The sequence below is a fragment of the Mastigoproctus giganteus genome, chromosome 4 (genome assembly GCF_048544385.1).
Source record: "Mastigoproctus giganteus isolate SK-2022 chromosome 4, ASM4854438v1, whole genome shotgun sequence".
NCBI lineage: Eukaryota > Metazoa > Arthropoda > Arachnida > Uropygi > Thelyphonidae > Mastigoproctus > Mastigoproctus giganteus.
Window position 1 is genome coordinate 39,456,103 of NC_143578.1, and position 17,435 is coordinate 39,473,537.

Sequence of the window (17,435 nt, forward strand, 5' to 3'; positions counted from 1 at the left end):
TTATTCCAGTGGTCATTTTGGCAGTTAGTGTGAGGCATCTTTCCATTATAAGGTTTGGCAGTCAGGCAAAGTTTAGTGCAGTTGCCATCACAGTTGTTCTTTGCTGGGGTGGACAATGATGTTTATGGGTGATCCAACGAAGGAGCCAGTATTCAGAGGAGTGCACACGTTTGATATTCGTGGGGGGCTGCAGATGCCCATATTTCTGAGGCGTATAACACGACAGAGTATACAGAGGTGTATACGTACCACCGAGTCACATCCAGATTCTTAACGTGGAGTAGTTGTTGTTTGGTAATCCACCGCATTTTGCAGAATTCTGTTATGAGCTTGTCAATGTGGGGCTTGAAGGTCAGTTTGCAATCAAAGACGACTCCCAAGTCTGTATGTATATTTACCACTGGAAGGAGAATGCCATCTAGAGAAGCTTGGACTTCAGTGGGTTGGTGCTTCAAAGAAAAGATAATTTGGGCTGATTTTGCAGGATAAGCCTGATAAACCATCATCAATATCATTAATAAATACAGAAAACAACAATGGACCCAACACTGAACCCTGGGGGACTCCACTAATAACATTAGTCCACGAAGAGCAGTGTCCATTGTTTACCACTGTCTGTCTTCTCCCACTCAACTATCCCTTTACCCATAGCAACAGTTTGCCCCCAATGCCACACTGCTCCAATTTGTGCAGCAGTCTTCCATGTGCAACAGTATCAAAAGCCTTCCTAAGATCCAAGTATATGATATCAAAATTATTCTTTGCATCCAGTTCCTTTGTGACCACATCATAGTAACCAATCAAATTGGTCAGAGAAGACTTCCCCTTAACAAAATCATACTGTGTCTGAACTATAACTGAAGTCTTGTCTAGATGATCCTTCAGTGCTTCTTTCACCAGTGTCTTCATTAATTTCCCCAGAACAGAAGTTAAACTATTAGGTCTGTAATTACTTGTGTCATCCTTTGATCCTCCTTTGTGAAATGTATTTTAACTCCCTGTTAAACAGTAATGCTCTTCTCCACTCTGACCAACTTTTTGAAGGCATGTTTACGCCTTTTAAGTTATCACTTCTTTGTGAAATTTGCTGAAGGTTAAATTTCATACAGTGTTCACTTTGTCTACAAATTTCATTCCTAAACAAAGTAATGTGCAGAAAAGGGAAATAAATTAATCATAAGAAATTTTCAGTATTAGCATTAGTAGAGGCATATGATGCAAGAAAGCAAGCTTATGCAGCATCAGCCAGAAAAAAAAAAAAAAAAACTTCCACTTCACCCCTCCATTCATTCGAAATACCTGTCCAGCTGAGCCTTAAATTTATTTAGGTTATCAACTTCCACAACAAGGGATGGAAGCCTGTTCCACCAACCGACTACCCGCTGGCTAAAGGCAAATTTCCAGACATCTATCCTACATCTGTCTTTCCTCAATTTGAATTTATGCCCTCTCAGGTGATTCTGAGCAAGAGGCAGAATCCCATAAGCATTGAGCATGCTCAAACCATTCAAGGCTTTATACAGCTCTATCAGATCACCTCGCCGGTGCCTAGTCTCCAGACACTGCAATTTGCAAAACTTAAGCCTTTCTTCGTAAGAGCAACCCTGTATGCTACAGGGGTTGATTTTGTTTGTCTGAGGTGAAGTTTGGACAGAGTTGTGCAGCAAAAAGAATTGTGTGGAGTTTAGAAGAGCTGATGGAAGTGATTAACTGTGTATCAGTCACAGGGTCTGAGACCCCAAGAATTTTTTTTTGCTTTCTTTCTCCATGAGGAAAAAATTATTAGAAGGAATGTTGAAAATGTCCAGAATTGGGTAAAATTTACTTATTTTTACCTTAGAACCATTCTTTTTACCCATTCCTTCTAATAATAGGTCCACATCTTCTTTAGCCTTTACTGGCATTGGTTTATTAGAAATTTTTTGCATTGGGTTAAGCATTAACAGAGGCTTATGATGCAAGAAAACATCAGCCAAAAAAAAAAAAAAAAATCCCAATTCACACAACCATTCACTCAAATTGTCTAGCTTTTCCTTGAATTTATTTAAGCTATCAACTTCCACAAGGACAGATGGAAGTTTGTTCCAGCAGTGAACCACCCACTGGCTAAAGACAAATCTCCAAACATCTACTCTACAACTGTCCTTCCTCAGTTTGTATTTATGCCCCCTCGGGTTCGTTATCTGAGCAAGAGTTTTGTTGCCCTTCTCTCTATTTGTTCTAGCAAAATTGCATTGGTAAACAATGCAATTGTTTCTGGAAAATAGGCACTCGCAAGAAGACTTGAATGAAGTGTTTAAGGCTTTAAATGGATTGAATAAACTAAATACTGATGGCATGCTCACTCTTTCTTGGACAACACGCACAAGGGGACATAAACTTAAATCGAGTAAGGATAGGTGCAGGACAGATGTTGTTATTTGGTTTTTAGGAGCATTAGCAACTAAGGCCATATTGCTCTGGGGATATGCGGTGGTCATTCCCTGACCTTTCCACATCCTCCGTATTTGGTGGTCACGGGCTCGAACCCCGGTCTAATCAAGAAGCGTGTGCTACGCACTGCTGCTCCTGCCCACCTGGCTACGGAGGCACCTGCAGGACAGATATGTGAATTTCTTTCAGTCAGAGAGTAACTGATTGTCAGAACAAATCTCCATCTGGTGTTGTGGAAGTAGGTAGTTTGAATAAATGCTTGAAAATCTGATCCACAATTTCCATTCAATAAAGGGTAAATTAAAGTCATCCATAATATGCAAACACCTTTGCTTGCCCATTCAAGTTACCTAAACAAATCTTTATCATACTCCTCTGAGTCATTTTGCATGTAACAGATCTCCACTATCAACTTTCCTTTATTACTAGTTGTCTCACAACACACAGACTCAACTAATACTTGCACTTGATCAGATTCTGAAAATGACCGCATTGCTCATAGGTTTTGATAAAAAAACATAACTTCCCACACATTTGTCCTTCCCAATTTCTCTTGTACACATTATTTTAACCATGATGTAATTCTCTGTCTCACTTGCTATATCACCTGATTCTTGCCAGTTTATCAATCCTCCACCTCTGCAACAGATGTGCAGAAATAGCCTCCACTCATGACTTTATACCATATAGTAGAGAAAGATCTGGTTATCAATGAATGACACTCACACTAAACTGAGTTTTATAGTGCCAGCATGAATTATTTAGTAGTAGCAGTATTCATAATTCAGCAATAGAGAAGTTTATGTATACTTTTAAATGCATGCTAAAAAGTATGTGTTGTCATAAAAAGTTAAAACTATAACTGGAAAACAGTTCACTTACCTATTCCAAAAGACTGAGAGTAACGAAGGCAAGCTACCAGCAAAAAGAGAGAATACAAAACTGTTGTAAAAGTTTTCATAGTGTTATTTCAATTATGATATGCCATCCTGAAATAAAAAAAAGTTACTTCAGTTTTTTTATCTGCTACCAAACACAAAATACTAATGTTTTTATGATTAAAATTCATCCCAGAAAAATAATATAACAGAACTCTGAAAATCTTAAATTTTTAGTTTAAAATCAAATTTAGTGATCAGTTAGAATACAGAACTATATGTTCAAATACCACACTTCTTCATTACTGTTGTTAAATCTTGGTAGCTATCTCCCTGCAATAGGAATATGACATTCATTAAAAATTTCCGACAATACATCTTTGCAATACCAAAATTACTTTTCCATCTGTCTCTAGGAATTATCACATATTCCAGCATATAAGTTATATATTTTTTCCTTAAATACATGCCTTACTGTATATATTTGTCTTATAAGTTTACCCCTTTTTTTAAAACCATCTTTCACATCTCGAGTAGGCACATTATAATAAAATCTGCTTTGAGAAGCCCTGCCTACTTTTTAATTCTATTGTTTCTTTTATGTTTAAATTGTGATATTTTAGTACACTGCACTACACTTTATCACACTGCATAGTAACCTGTAAAGTTTTTGAAAGCAACAAGCATATATAGCATTCCAATATGTAGGAAGGTCAGGAAACCAAAACCTACAGACATAGGTGAAGTGACATCACTATCATTGATACCATACATGTACATAGAAAGTTTTGATTATGTAACTGAACATAACTTGTTGGCTGCTTAGTACCATACTTTAATACACTGATTTTTGTGCAAATCAATGGCTTAATATGGAAGCATATTTGCTACAAGAAATTGACAATCCAAAGTTTACTTTTCAGGAACTCAAAAAGTAGCCCAGAAAATATTCTTAGATGTTAAAAAGTGAGAAACAATGCATATTTGTGTAATATATATATATATATATTACAGAAATGTGGTTATAAAATAAGTTTCCCTAATCAGGAGCGATTTGTAGAAGGAAAAAAATTAGTTCAAATTTCTGCCACCAGTGAAGAAACTGGCACTGTAAACATGAGATGGAATACTTAACTTAGGATTAGATTTTAATATCAGAACTTAGAAATCTACAGATATTGTTCTATGTGCGTTCCTTCACTTGAGATGACATTCTGAAAACAAAGGACTGTACAACACAGTTTCGCATAGCATCTCATTCGGGATGTTGGCTACATGCTGTTTGATGCTTGCTTTCAACTCGACAAGCGTCTGTATGCTGCTACAGTAAACTCTGTCTTTCAGGTATTCCCACAGCCAGAAATCACAGGGATTGAGATCTGCTGATCGGGCTGGCCAGAACTGTGAAAAGTCTCTAGAAATGATGCGATCATTTCTGAATGTTAAACGGAGCAGTTCCTTCACTTGTCAACCAACGTGGGGAGGGGCACCATCTTGTATGAATACTACGGTATCCAAGCATTGCCTTTCTTGCAGAACAGGAATAATGTGATCTCTTAGAAGAGCGCAGTACTGTGCACTAGTTACCATACACCTTATGGGGCCATGAGGTGTAGATTCTTCAAAGAAAAATGGTCCGATTATAAACTCTGCTGTGAATCCACACCATACTGTAATGTATGGACTTTGTAGTGATCTTTCATGCACAGTAGATGGACGACAAGTTCCCCATATTCGGCAGTTTTGTGCATTTACAGCCCCATGAAGAGTGAAATGTGCCTCATCAGACCACAAGATCATTCGAGCCCATGTATTGTCAAGTTCCATATGAGCCAGAAATTGTAGAGCAAAGTCTATTCATTGTTGCTGATACAAGACTTTAGTTCTTGCACTACATGAATCTTGTATGGGAACCAGCGTAAAATTATTCGAAGCACTTTACGTACAGTAGAACAAGGAAGGTTCAAGTCTTGACACATCTCTGGCACTACTGACTGGTAGTGTTTCGCATTCTGACCATTGCAACCGTCACTACCTCCGTTCCAATACATGGTCGTCCCCTGCTGGAATTACACCTAACTCCCCAGTCGCTTCAAATTTCTTTATTAGTTTTTAAAGCCCCACTGACGTCAAAGGTCCTTTATGCAAAACTTTAAGTTTCCAATATTCACATAGTGCTGCATTAGCATTACTATTATTCTGGTAGAACAGTTTTACTAAAAGAGCACATTCCTTTTTTGTAAGAGCCATAATGGTTATTTACAGTGGCGTCGGCCTTTCTGCTTTTATCTAATAGGACGTCATTTGCGTAAGCAGCGTGTCTTGAAGTAAATGACAACTTTTACATATGTGAAGTGTTGCTTTTCCCTTGGTGGCAGAAATTTGAACTAATTTTTTTTCTTCTACAAATCACTTCCCCATACCCTAATTGACATACCTACCGATTTTCACAGCACTAACTCTAACCGTTTTGACACGAGGTCTCCTGAACAGGAAAACTTATTTTATAACCACCCAGTATATATATATATAATTGTAAATATAGTTATTAATTAATGCATTTCTGACCCTAAGCACATGCCTTTAATTCAAGATTAAGAATGTATACTTGGTGCATAAGCCAATCCTAAAATTTTCTGAAAAGTAATATTATTCATGCAAATGATCTGAATAAGTAATTATTCATGGCTATTTATAATAGGACATAAACATGTAATCCATAAATATTATTATAACTTTATGGGGGGAGGGATAGGATCTACAGCCACTGTTTAAAAAATTTTAATTTACATTTGAAACCAATAAATTCAATAATAAACAAAACAATTCACAGAAGTGATGTTCACAATGTTGATAGAATCCGATCAACTTTCTGGCTGACTTCACTCAAAACAAAGCTTCGTTTGTTTTGAATGAAGGAACTGATGAAAAATCGCTAACTAATAAAGAAACTGATCTGATTCTATTATTTCTATTATTGGTTTTTTTTTTTTTTTTTGCTGCTGCTGAATCCATTATTTTTAGAGGAAGCCAGTAAGCTGATCTAATTGTATTATTTCTATTATTCCATTTTATTTTTAATCCTATTATTTCTATTATTTGTTTTTTTTTTCTAATCCTATTATTTCTATTATTTGTTTTTTTTTTCTAATCCTATTATTTCTATTCAGTTTCTTTTATTCTATTATTTCATCATTCATTTTTTAAAATTTATTATTGCTATTTTTTTACACTGCTAAACTGGCCAATCATAAATAAGCATAACCTCCAACCTGAGGGGGTCTGAAATTTATGATTGGGACTGGTAAGTGGGAAATGTGATATAGATATTAGCAACAGGATGCATCAAGCTAGAGCTGATTAATAGTTAAATGGATCCCTTTGGAATGCCACCGAGAGAATTCCCCTCTTTACTGATCAGAGGGACTGTCCCTCTCTGGATATTTCAGAAGACAATAAACTGAGGCAGCATTTATTTATTTGTTTGGAATAATGCACACATACAGTGAAAAACACTAGTTCACCTGTATGCAGAAATACTGCATAAAATAAGAATTAATATGAGTGTAAAATAAAAAATAATATGAAACTATTTACAGCTTTGAACAAAATACGATGAAATATGGACTATGGCATAAAAATTGATAGGCTACATATTCTTGGTTAGACTTAACTGAACATAACAGGTGAACAGAATTAAAAAAAAAAAATTTTTTTTAGCACAACAAAATTCAGCTTCCTGAATGAATTTTTGGGAATAAAACCATCAATCTTGTGAAGATTAATTAGTTTCATACCATGAAAATGTGTATTCCTATTTTTGGACAGGAATTTGCAAAAGGAACATGCCAAGGAATAAGAGTTAGAAGAGAATGAGAGTCAATATATTGACTCTCATTCTCTTCTAGCTTTGGGAACAATGTTACTTATAATCCAATGCGTGAAGATCATGATACATAGCAACAACAAGATCTCTGAAGTGATCAAGAGACTCCGATCCTTTATCAATTGACATAACAATTCAAAAATATTAACAGTTTAGGTAGACGTTTGAGAAAAAACCAACATAGCTTGCATTTACTTGTATTTAAAGACATTGTTTTCACCGAGCCAACATGAGATGCATCTGAGCAAGGTTATAAAATATGAGAATCAGAGATTGAATTGATAACCTCATAGACAAAGTCATCAGAAAATATTTGCCATTTAACACTGAAAGTTTGGAGTACTGTTGCAAGGTCATTGAAATATATGATGAATGGTAGAGGATTCAGAGGAGAGCCCTGTGGTAATCCAAAAAAATGGGAAAAACATTGAAGGATAAACCCCCTTTCAGAACAACCTTTGCTGACCTGTTATCTAACAACTGAATTACACAATTAAGTAAAGGTGGTAACACTCCATAAGACAGTAACTTAGAATGAAACATTTTAAGGTGAAGACAGTCAAAAGTTTCGGCAGTGTCTAAGAATAGACAATCAAACTGATGCCCTTATCCAAATTAACATGCATGAAGTGCAAAATACCAAGGTCACATCTTGAGTACTTCAAACAGGTCTGGAAGCCTCATTTTGGAAAGGATGTCAATTTGTTGGAACAGGTACAGGGAAGAGCAGCGGGATTAATGAGGGAAACAAAAGAGTACACCTACCAAGAAAGGCTTTAGTTCTAGAAATTGCAGCATCTGGAAACTAGGTACCTACTAGGATGTGTTTAAGGTTTTAAATCGATTAAGTAAACTAAATGTTGATGTTATCCTTACTCTTGCTCAGACAACATGCATAAGGGGCACAAATTTAAATTGAGGAATGATGATTGCACGATAGATGTGTGGAAACTTGTTTTAAGCCAGAGGACAGTTGATTGTTGGAATAAACTTCTATCTGGTGTTTTGGAAGTGGTTAGTTTGAATAAATTTAAGAGCGGGAGTGCAGTAGCACACGCTCTTTGAGTACACCGGGGTTCAAGCCCCTGACTGCTAAATACGGTCGATCTGCCAATCCGCACTGTGATTATGGTCCATTTCCCTCAGCATGAATTGTTGAGGAGGCTTCCATCCTGCAATGGGTTGATAGTGGCTGCAGTTAACTTAACTACACAAATTATTGGATGGTATGGCCATTTTATTTTATTTTATTTGGGTTTTATTGGCATATCAGCTACAGATGCTATAATGTGCCAAGGGTGTGAGCAAGATGATGCAGGAAGTATTTTTTATTATTTCTTTTTTATATTTTTGTTCATTTATTTTTTGGCTGATGTTGTATACGCTTGCTTCCTTGCATCATTTGCCAATACTATTAAGTCTCAACTGGAGAGGTTGATCTACAGGGCACAGGAAGACAACAAAAAGCGGACATTGGAAAAATTTGCACTGGCTAAAACGCGCAACATATAGGGTCGACTTTACACATAAGCCGCTAAGCTGAAGCACACGACATCCCAAATATGTAATTATGCATTTTCTTCACAACGAAAACGGGAAGTATCCTTACACTCATAGCGAGGCACCAAGCTATAGCTTATGTCTAAATCAGTCTGTGCAGGACCTTGTACTGTATAAGGTAAAATTTAAGGCTTCGCAGAACTTTTTGCATCCTTCAGGAATCTCAGAAGAGTCTGCAAATATCGTTTCCTTTTCTTATACCAAAATTAAGTGAGATAGAATTGATATACAATAATATCATATATTACGAACTTAGCTATATTGATAATTAACTAGATCACATAATACAAACCCACGAAAGGAATTTCAGCTTACCTGAAACAGTTTTATCTCCAAACACAAGGATGCATAATATTGGCTGTTATCGGCAATTTGTTAGCCAAAAATCACTTACTCTTGCAGATGTTTCTATAATTTCACATTATGCGAACTGTAGGTAACTTTCTGTGGTACTTCCCACAGCAAAATTCGCACAGAATCGCAGTGAATAAACCAATTTAACTTCATACTCACACTGATAACAATTCATACGAAAACATCAAACACTTTCGATCGTTATCAGCACATAATGAGACGGATGCTGGTTCCGAAGGACTATTGCTTCTTTTTACAACTAGCAATCTAACAACCATATTAAAAGCTATTTTATAGACAGAATTCATTCTGTACAAATGTACGTAATTTCAGAAAAAATATTTATAAAATGCAGAACTCCCATCTTCTACATCAAAATAAACGAAGTACATAAGCTTCTTATGAAGGAGAAGGGAAGTATCATAGAACTGAAAACATTGGAATGTGGAAAGGAGTGCGCATGACAGAACAGCACTGCTACTTGCCGGTTTACACAAACTAAATATCCAAAATTGACAACAGTACTAACACCGATTCGTAATATGTGTTAGTCCAAAGAAAAATAGTAAGATAGGAAAAATCTCTAAATCACAGCGCTATCAACAACCGAAACGCTAATAAATAGCAACAAAAATAAGATTAAATATATATTTATTTATTTTAAAGAGTTTATTAAACACATCAGAATGATAACTATAAATCCCCGCGTCACCTTGTACGAGATTTTTAATAAGGCTTCTCCAGGGCCGGCGGAACACGGTACAGAGAAGCAGGGCACATGGGAGTCAACGTTTGGAGGAAACGAAATTCAAAATTTTTATTATAATAATATTTAATAAAAGTATCTCAAGGGCACCAAATACATTTCTGCTTAGGGAGCCAAAAAGCCTAGGGCCGCGCCTGGGCTCATCTCTCTTTAACAATCACAATTCTAAACCTTTTTACTTCGTTAACTCTCCAAGATCCACCCCAGTTGCGGATCTGATGATATTGTAGTTTGGCCACTATAATGCATATAAGCATCATAATACTCTGTACCAGTTTTTATTTGTTCTGTCATTCAGATGCAACGGTTAATTACGAATTCTCGGACTTATAATCTCAAATGATCGTCTTAACATACTGTAAAACTTTAATTATAATGTTTAACAACTGCAACCCTTTAAGCTTCAGTTAAAACAGTAAAGATTTTTTTCCTCTCTCATTTCTTTTCCTTATTTTTCTTTCTTCCACAACAGCGGAGCGCAGTTGGTAGTGTTATTGCTTTATCATACCAAGAGGAAATTACCTGTGCTCGATTCCCGTAGTAGACTGAATTTATGAGATGTATACCTTCAGGGAAGTGGGGGGGCGGAGCCTTTTGTTTTTTGAGATTTTCACTAAAGGGCTGAGTTAGTAGATTTCGGGCGAGGAGTTATATGAATTCAAGTTTCTCGTTCAGCAATAGAAAAACCGATCAAAGAAAAAAAACCAACGTTGGTTAAGCAAAATGTCTTGATAACAGATTTACTGGAATCTCTCTCGAAATTCTGGAATTGTCTTATCAAACTATTTTAATAAAAATCAGGTCTGACGTAGCTGAGTAGTCAGAGCAGGAGTGAAGTAGCACACGCGTTTGAAGCGACTGTGGTTCTAGATCACACGACTGCTAAATATGATTAATGATTGTATTCTTTCAAAATGATTGGTTGTAAGCTTCTCTGAACAATTTGGTCATTCTACAGTATAAATAGAACAATTTTTATTATTCTTTTAATATCAAGTTATTGTAAGCTCAAATAAAATATTCAAGTAGGTATGTATATATGAAAGCAGAACAAGTTACCCTCTTCTGAGCCACATATATATAGACAGATTTTTCTAACAGTCATACGAGTATAAAGTACAGCCATTATAAATACGCTGTTAAACAAAGCACAGCACCTGCAATGTAGACCCTGTCCCGTTTTAGTGATTATCGATAACAATCTCAGAGACTACATTAGAAAAATATTCTTTATCGCAGTGATTCCCAATCTCTTGTCACTCAAGACATACTTGAAGTTAAAAGATACAATGATTGCTATTAAACTCCAAGGAGTTTTTCCTAATCTTTTTCCTAATTTTTTTCCTAATCGGCGCACTTGAAAAGGGTCGCAGCACACCCAGAGGCAGACTGGGTAAAAAAACTCTTACCTGGGAAAATTTGTAGCTGCCTTATACTAGTGTTTATGGCCAAAATCACACTGGCCTCCAGCGGCTTCCGGCCTGCGGCCTGCGGCCTCCCAGGGTTTTCCCGGTAAGTCTTATGACCAGTCCGCCTCTGAGCACACCTATTGAGAACCACTGCTTTATCATATAAAAACAGGGATATACTAGGGTTTCCCGAGAACAATCTCGTCCACCCATATGTATTTACTGTATGTCTATAAATTGCATGTGTTCTCTGGTCGTTTTGCTGGACGAAAAACTCGAGTTCCGGAATTAAAAATCTTGCTGCTAACTCGCTCGACAGACTAACTCAACCATGGAGAGAAAAAAGCCCATAAAAGTTCCTTGCGTCATTAACCAGATTCGAACAGAAGTCGTTTTTCTCAGTGTGGGGAGGATAGTGATTAAACCCACTATGCTACCCGTGAGGAAATTCTTTATCATAGAGATATAAAACTGATAACATCAATCAAGGTTGTGAGAAAGGGAAGTAAACCGAAATCAAAGCACATGTACAGAAAGAAGCTGCCAAAAGGCATAATGAAATATTTATAATCGAGGTGGAAGAAAGGCACTAAACCAAACATGCACCGAACCCTCAGCATACTATTGCACAATCCTCTCCTCAATGTTATTATTTACTAATTTTATCACTGGGTAAAGAGAAAATCTATCTGGAGATTTAATTCTGTTATGCAAAGAGTTATATAAAGAACAAGTTACACATCCTGGCAGTTTATGTTGTTCAGCATTTCTACTTGTGAATCACATTATCAATTTTAACTAGAAGAAACCGTGAGCAAAAACCTCCAATATATTAACGAACTGCTGATAGATAGCAGGAGAGCCTACGTCCAAGAATGCGCTGACATAGTTACAAGTTCTGAAATGTTGTCTGGTAGTTGCAAAGTGGCAGTAAGTTGCGTATTTAAGCTCAGTCTTCAAATCCGCCTCTGAGCACACCTACTGAAGACTAAGCAACGTTTTGTTATAAGTTATTGTGTTCGACATTGTATGAATCCTCTAGAGACTCTGGGTGAAATATCAATGGTTTGTGGAGAAAAGTGTTTGAAGAAAACTATAATTTTCAAGTGGCACAGGAGCATTGAAGAAGGTCGATAATCCGTAGATGCCGACTCGCGGCCTGAACAGCTGAGGATTTCCTCTACTCCAGAGCATATTGCAAAAAGTCCAGCAGATTCTGGATGAAAATCACCATCAACTAAGGAGCATAATATCAATATAATTGTTACATAGCACGTTAAAATGTGAATTTTCTCATTGGATTTTCCACAATTTTACACCGGATTAGAACAAAATCACATGGAAAAAAAATTTAAGTTCCTTCCTTTCTCATTCATTTCAGCTTTTGGCGGTGAATGAAACCGTGAGAGCGGTCGCAACTGCTGACTTGGTGTAAACAATTGCAAACATTAAAGCAATACATTATCGAAAAATATATAAACCAAAAAAAGTTTACTTACCTTGCTGTTGCTTCTGTCCTTCTTGGAGAAAGAATATGCTCTGCGTTATGCCCTGGATGTTATGGGTTGGCTTTGATCCTCTTGGAGCTGCGGAACACTACCATACTGTTTTATAACACTGTTAATTTAATTATCGGTATTTCGGCTGTATTGTTTTAACATTCCTAGGTTGCTAGTAAACTGACTGGGAAGTTATTTTTATTTAAATAGATTAATTATTGTTCTTCACTCTCACAGAAGTGTTTTATTCATCAGTGCACATACATAAGAAGGAATAATGCATTATGAATTTTTAGATAATATAATATTGATAAATTAAAACGGCAAGGCTTTTTAAAAGTTCATGGGCATGAATAGATAATGTTAATTAAATTGCGACTCTCATTCATTTTGGCGGAGAAATTTGAATGTTGCATGACAAAATAATAGAAATAACCTTGGACTGTTATTTCTGCACTATTTTTGTATAGGAAGCCTGAAAAAAGCACTTCCACCTGTGGATTCGTAGTGCTGGTCTAATGCTAGCAATTACACAAAAAATTAGGTATGTCTGTTGAAGTCGCAGAAGAAATAAACGATAAAGGCCAATAATAACCGCATTAATATCAGATGTTCCGTAAAATCACGAAAAACAAAAAAAAAAAAGATTTAATTCATCAGTAATATATACACAACCATTAAACAACATTAAAAGAAGTTAAAACCCAGGGGCTCACATCTGGTGAGTATGGACTTGGCACACCCAGGGTTCTGAGCTGGACATCATCATTATTCTCTTTCTTGGTTCCCTTGACTCTCTCTCTCTCTCTCAGGTAACTCAGGAATTTTTTTTTTTTTTTTTTTTTTTGGCTGGTGTAGCATAAGCCTCAAGCTTCCTTGCACCATGTAGCTAATAATAATAATAATAATAATAATAATAATAATAATAATAATAATAATAATAATAAGCTGAAATCTGCAGTGGAGAGACTGACAATTGCTCGGGAAGAAGGAGGAAGGGGCCTAATAGACCTCATTGAGCAACAGAAGACAGCGATAGCTAACCTGAAGGATTACTTTCAGAAACACACACCAGGCCATAAGGAAGATAGACAAGCGGTATACCCCCACTCAACCTAAGCGAGGAGTCTCCCCCAACCAGGAGGTACAAACCAAGCTAGAAAGATGGGCAGAGAAGACACTCCATGGCAGACACTACAACGATCTCCATCAAGATAACATAGATAAAATTGCTTCCAATGCAGGGCTCACAAGCGGGACGCTCTTCCCTGAGACTGAAGAATTCATGCTCGCCATCCAAGACCAGGTAATCAACACCAGGAACTATAGAAAATACATCGCCAAGGAGCCCGGAGTGTTCGATGACACATGTCGACGATGCCATCTGGCCTGTTTGTTTGTTTGTTATTTGGTTTTTAGGAGCATTAGTAGCTAAGGCCATATTGCTCCAGAGGGATGTGCGGTGGTCATTCCCTGACCTTTCCGCATCCTCCGTATTTGGTGGGCACAGGCTCGAACCCCGGTCTAATCAGGAAGCGTGTGCTACGCACTGCTGCTCCTGCCCACCTGGCTACGGAGGCGCCACCATCTGGCCTCAGAAACGATACAACATATCACCGCGGGATGCAAGGTGATCACCAAGACTGAGTACACTCATAGACACGACCAGGTAGGCAGGATAATACATCAGAAGCTGGTAAAGAAATACCAGTTGATCGAAGAAAGTGTACAGTACTACAAGTACGAACCCGAGGCAGTACTAGAGACCCCAACCCACAAACTCTACTGGGATCGCGCCATAATAATGGATAAGACCACCCCGCACAACTGACCGGACATAACCCTTGTGGACAAGAAGGAAAAGGTTAACTATCTGATTGACATAGCGGTACCCAACACTGGCAACCTGCAGAAAACCCATGGGGAAAAAATCAGGACGTATACGAACCTAAGACAGAAGATCAAAGAGATGTGGCATATGGAACAAGTAACGACCATCCCGATCATCGTGTCAACCACAGGTATGGTGCCAAAGACCCTACATAACAGCCTAGCAGCAATAGGTCTCCCAGCGAACACCTACAAGGAACTCCAGAAAGTCGCAACTCTGAGCACCTGCAGTATAGTCAGAGAATTTCTCGACCAACAGTAACACCAGACATAACAACAACTACCCTGTGTACTTGGTAGCAATGCCCGTCACGAGGTGGAACCCCCAATCAGGGAGAAATAATATAAGAGCAATAATAATAATAATAGCATTTAAATTTGAATAAAAGGTAACAGTTATAAACCGACCAAAGAAACAAATTAACAAAGAAGCAATGCAATTAAAATTTTGCTCTGCGAAACAGTTATGTTCCTCGAGCTGGACCGAAGTGTTCCTTCGCTAAAATCGAATAATGGAGATCTTTTCCCAATTCGAATAAAAATAACGTTAATGGAAGAGAATATTCTCAATTTTAAGTTCTTTTGTCACAAATTTTTCTTAAACCTGTAGCATCTACTCTCGTTCAAATGGCTTTTCCTGTCAGGCTGAGAAAAGTCATACTTGCATTTGCTGAGCCTTTTAGGATTGAACTGACAGACTGAGCAAATGTAAGGGAGCTGAGCATAAGTAAGTCGGGAATCGAACCCAGACCTCTCTAAATGAGTGAGGAACTGTTATATGTCATCACGGAGGCCCAGGCAGTGGACCGACAACTGCTGAAGTACAACTAAAGAAGCATTTCAGAATGCACAACTTGTCGTACCATAATACAGATGAAGTATCGCAATTGACCATTGACCCAGTTCTACCCACGTTAGCCAAAAATTTAAGGGGCAGTTACAATAGGCTCGGGAACACCAACACTAGACAATGGAGGATTAGACAAACGTTGTCTGGTCTCATGAATCCCAGTTCCTGTGTTTCCATGCTGATGGGGGGGGGACAATATAGTCAGCTGGAAGAACCATGGCTTGTGACAATAATATGTCATATCACATAGAACTGGTTCCAGGAACATAAGAGTGAATCCAGTCATGAGCATCTACAACATGAGGAACCGTTATATGTCACGGATGTTACGCTTTTGATACTTCATTGAATCCATGCCACGACGAATCCAGGCTCTTCTACAGGCTAAAGAAGAGCCCATTTGCTATTAGGTACATACACTACCCAATGAAATGGCCACTCAGTCTATGTATATACACATAAAACAGTAAAAAAATATTACTGACTTGCTTTTTACAAGATTAAAAAAAAAAAAAAATTCACTTTAGGGTCACCAGGAATATACTTTCATCTGCTCAAGTGTATTACGTTCTTGAATTGCGTGTATTCTCTGGTCGATTTGCCTGTTTGCTGGACGAAAAGCCCGCGTTTTCTGGTGGGGGGGGGCATTGCTATCTACGCCTGAGACTGACTAACTCAACGACGGAGTGAAAAAAAGCCCATAAAAGTTCCTCGCGTGATTGACGGAATTCGAACTCGGGCCTTTTCCACCCGGTGTGGGCAGGACTGTTACAATGCCATCGTGCAGTACAAGACAACAGAAGCAATTAATTATCAAAGTTTAAGGTTCTTTCCTTAGAGGGCGAGGTCGCCAGTATTTTTGTTCACTAAAGAAATCACAATTGGTAAATACGATGCCTAGAAGACAAACGATAAACTCAGAGGACTGCTTAAGAATTGCTTAATAAATATTATTGCTTGCCATGGGCGTATTCAGAAAGAGTATATGCCTTCCCCCCTTACAAAAATTCGAAATTAAAGAAAACGAACGCAGGAGTCGTTTCACTTTTCTATTATCTCAAAGGATTTCAATCTACGATGAGATATCGGAAAAGCAAAATCTCCGGAAAAACCAATGATTACGAAGAAATAACTGAAAGACAAAATATCAGGAAAAACCAAGGGAGTGTCTATGTCTTCGTAGTACTAAATGCCAAATGTTTGGAAATAATATATTATTGTCATTAATACGTATCATTATTCACATGCCTTCTTAATATTCGAATAAAGATAATGAATCAAACATTATTTATGTGCGTATAAGTGTCCCTAGGTCTATCTAGAAAAAAAAAAAAAAAAAAACCACTCAAAAAGGTGATCAATCATCCCCCTCTTTCGATGGTACCTGGATAAGATGCAGTTGCTTGCAATTGTTTCTTTAGTGTTCTGGCTTGTGTGAGGAATTATTTGTCATGCCGAAATACAATTTCTCACAAGCACATTACGACTTAAATTTCTTTAAAAGATTCTTCGGATTCTTAATGGTGGAAATGTAAGTTTTGATTTCTTGTTCGCATTTCTACATAACATGAATTAAAATTATTTTTTCAGTGCGGTCCCAAATGATTGTAATTATGACTTTACCAATAAAGAAACAATCTTAAAATTTTACAATTTACAATGAATTTGCTTTTGTCCTGTTTGTAGAAATATTTAAAAATTCAGCAATTTCAACTTCAACTTCTCGAAAATCTGCTACTAATTCCTTAAATGCCGATCTCCAGTGGGGCAAAGACAACTTAGTTGATTTCAATCCTTCTAAAACTCAGTCTTGTCTTACATCTCGCAAAAAAGCATTCTTTTGCTCCTATGCTTATCTTTGGTGACACTCCGATTTCTAGGCAAAATGATATATCTCTCTTGGGATTACT

General features: G+C 37.3%; 1 protein-coding gene across 1 annotated transcript in view; it reads right to left on the reverse strand.

Annotated features, from left to right (window-relative positions):
• The window catches only part of LOC150086638 (post-GPI attachment to proteins factor 6-like), a 176,137-nt gene extending 166,757 nt beyond the window's left edge, over positions 1-9,380 (reverse strand). The window contains exons 1-2 of the mRNA XM_090371488.1: positions 9,073-9,380; positions 3,316-3,422 (exon numbers count right to left, since the gene is read on the reverse strand). Coding sequence (XP_090227614.1) covers positions 3,316-3,394 — 79 coding nt within the window. The 5' untranslated portion in view covers positions 3,395-3,422; positions 9,073-9,380. The remainder of the gene's footprint in view (positions 1-3,315; positions 3,423-9,072) is intronic.
• Positions 9,381-17,435: the final 8,055 nt, after the last annotated feature.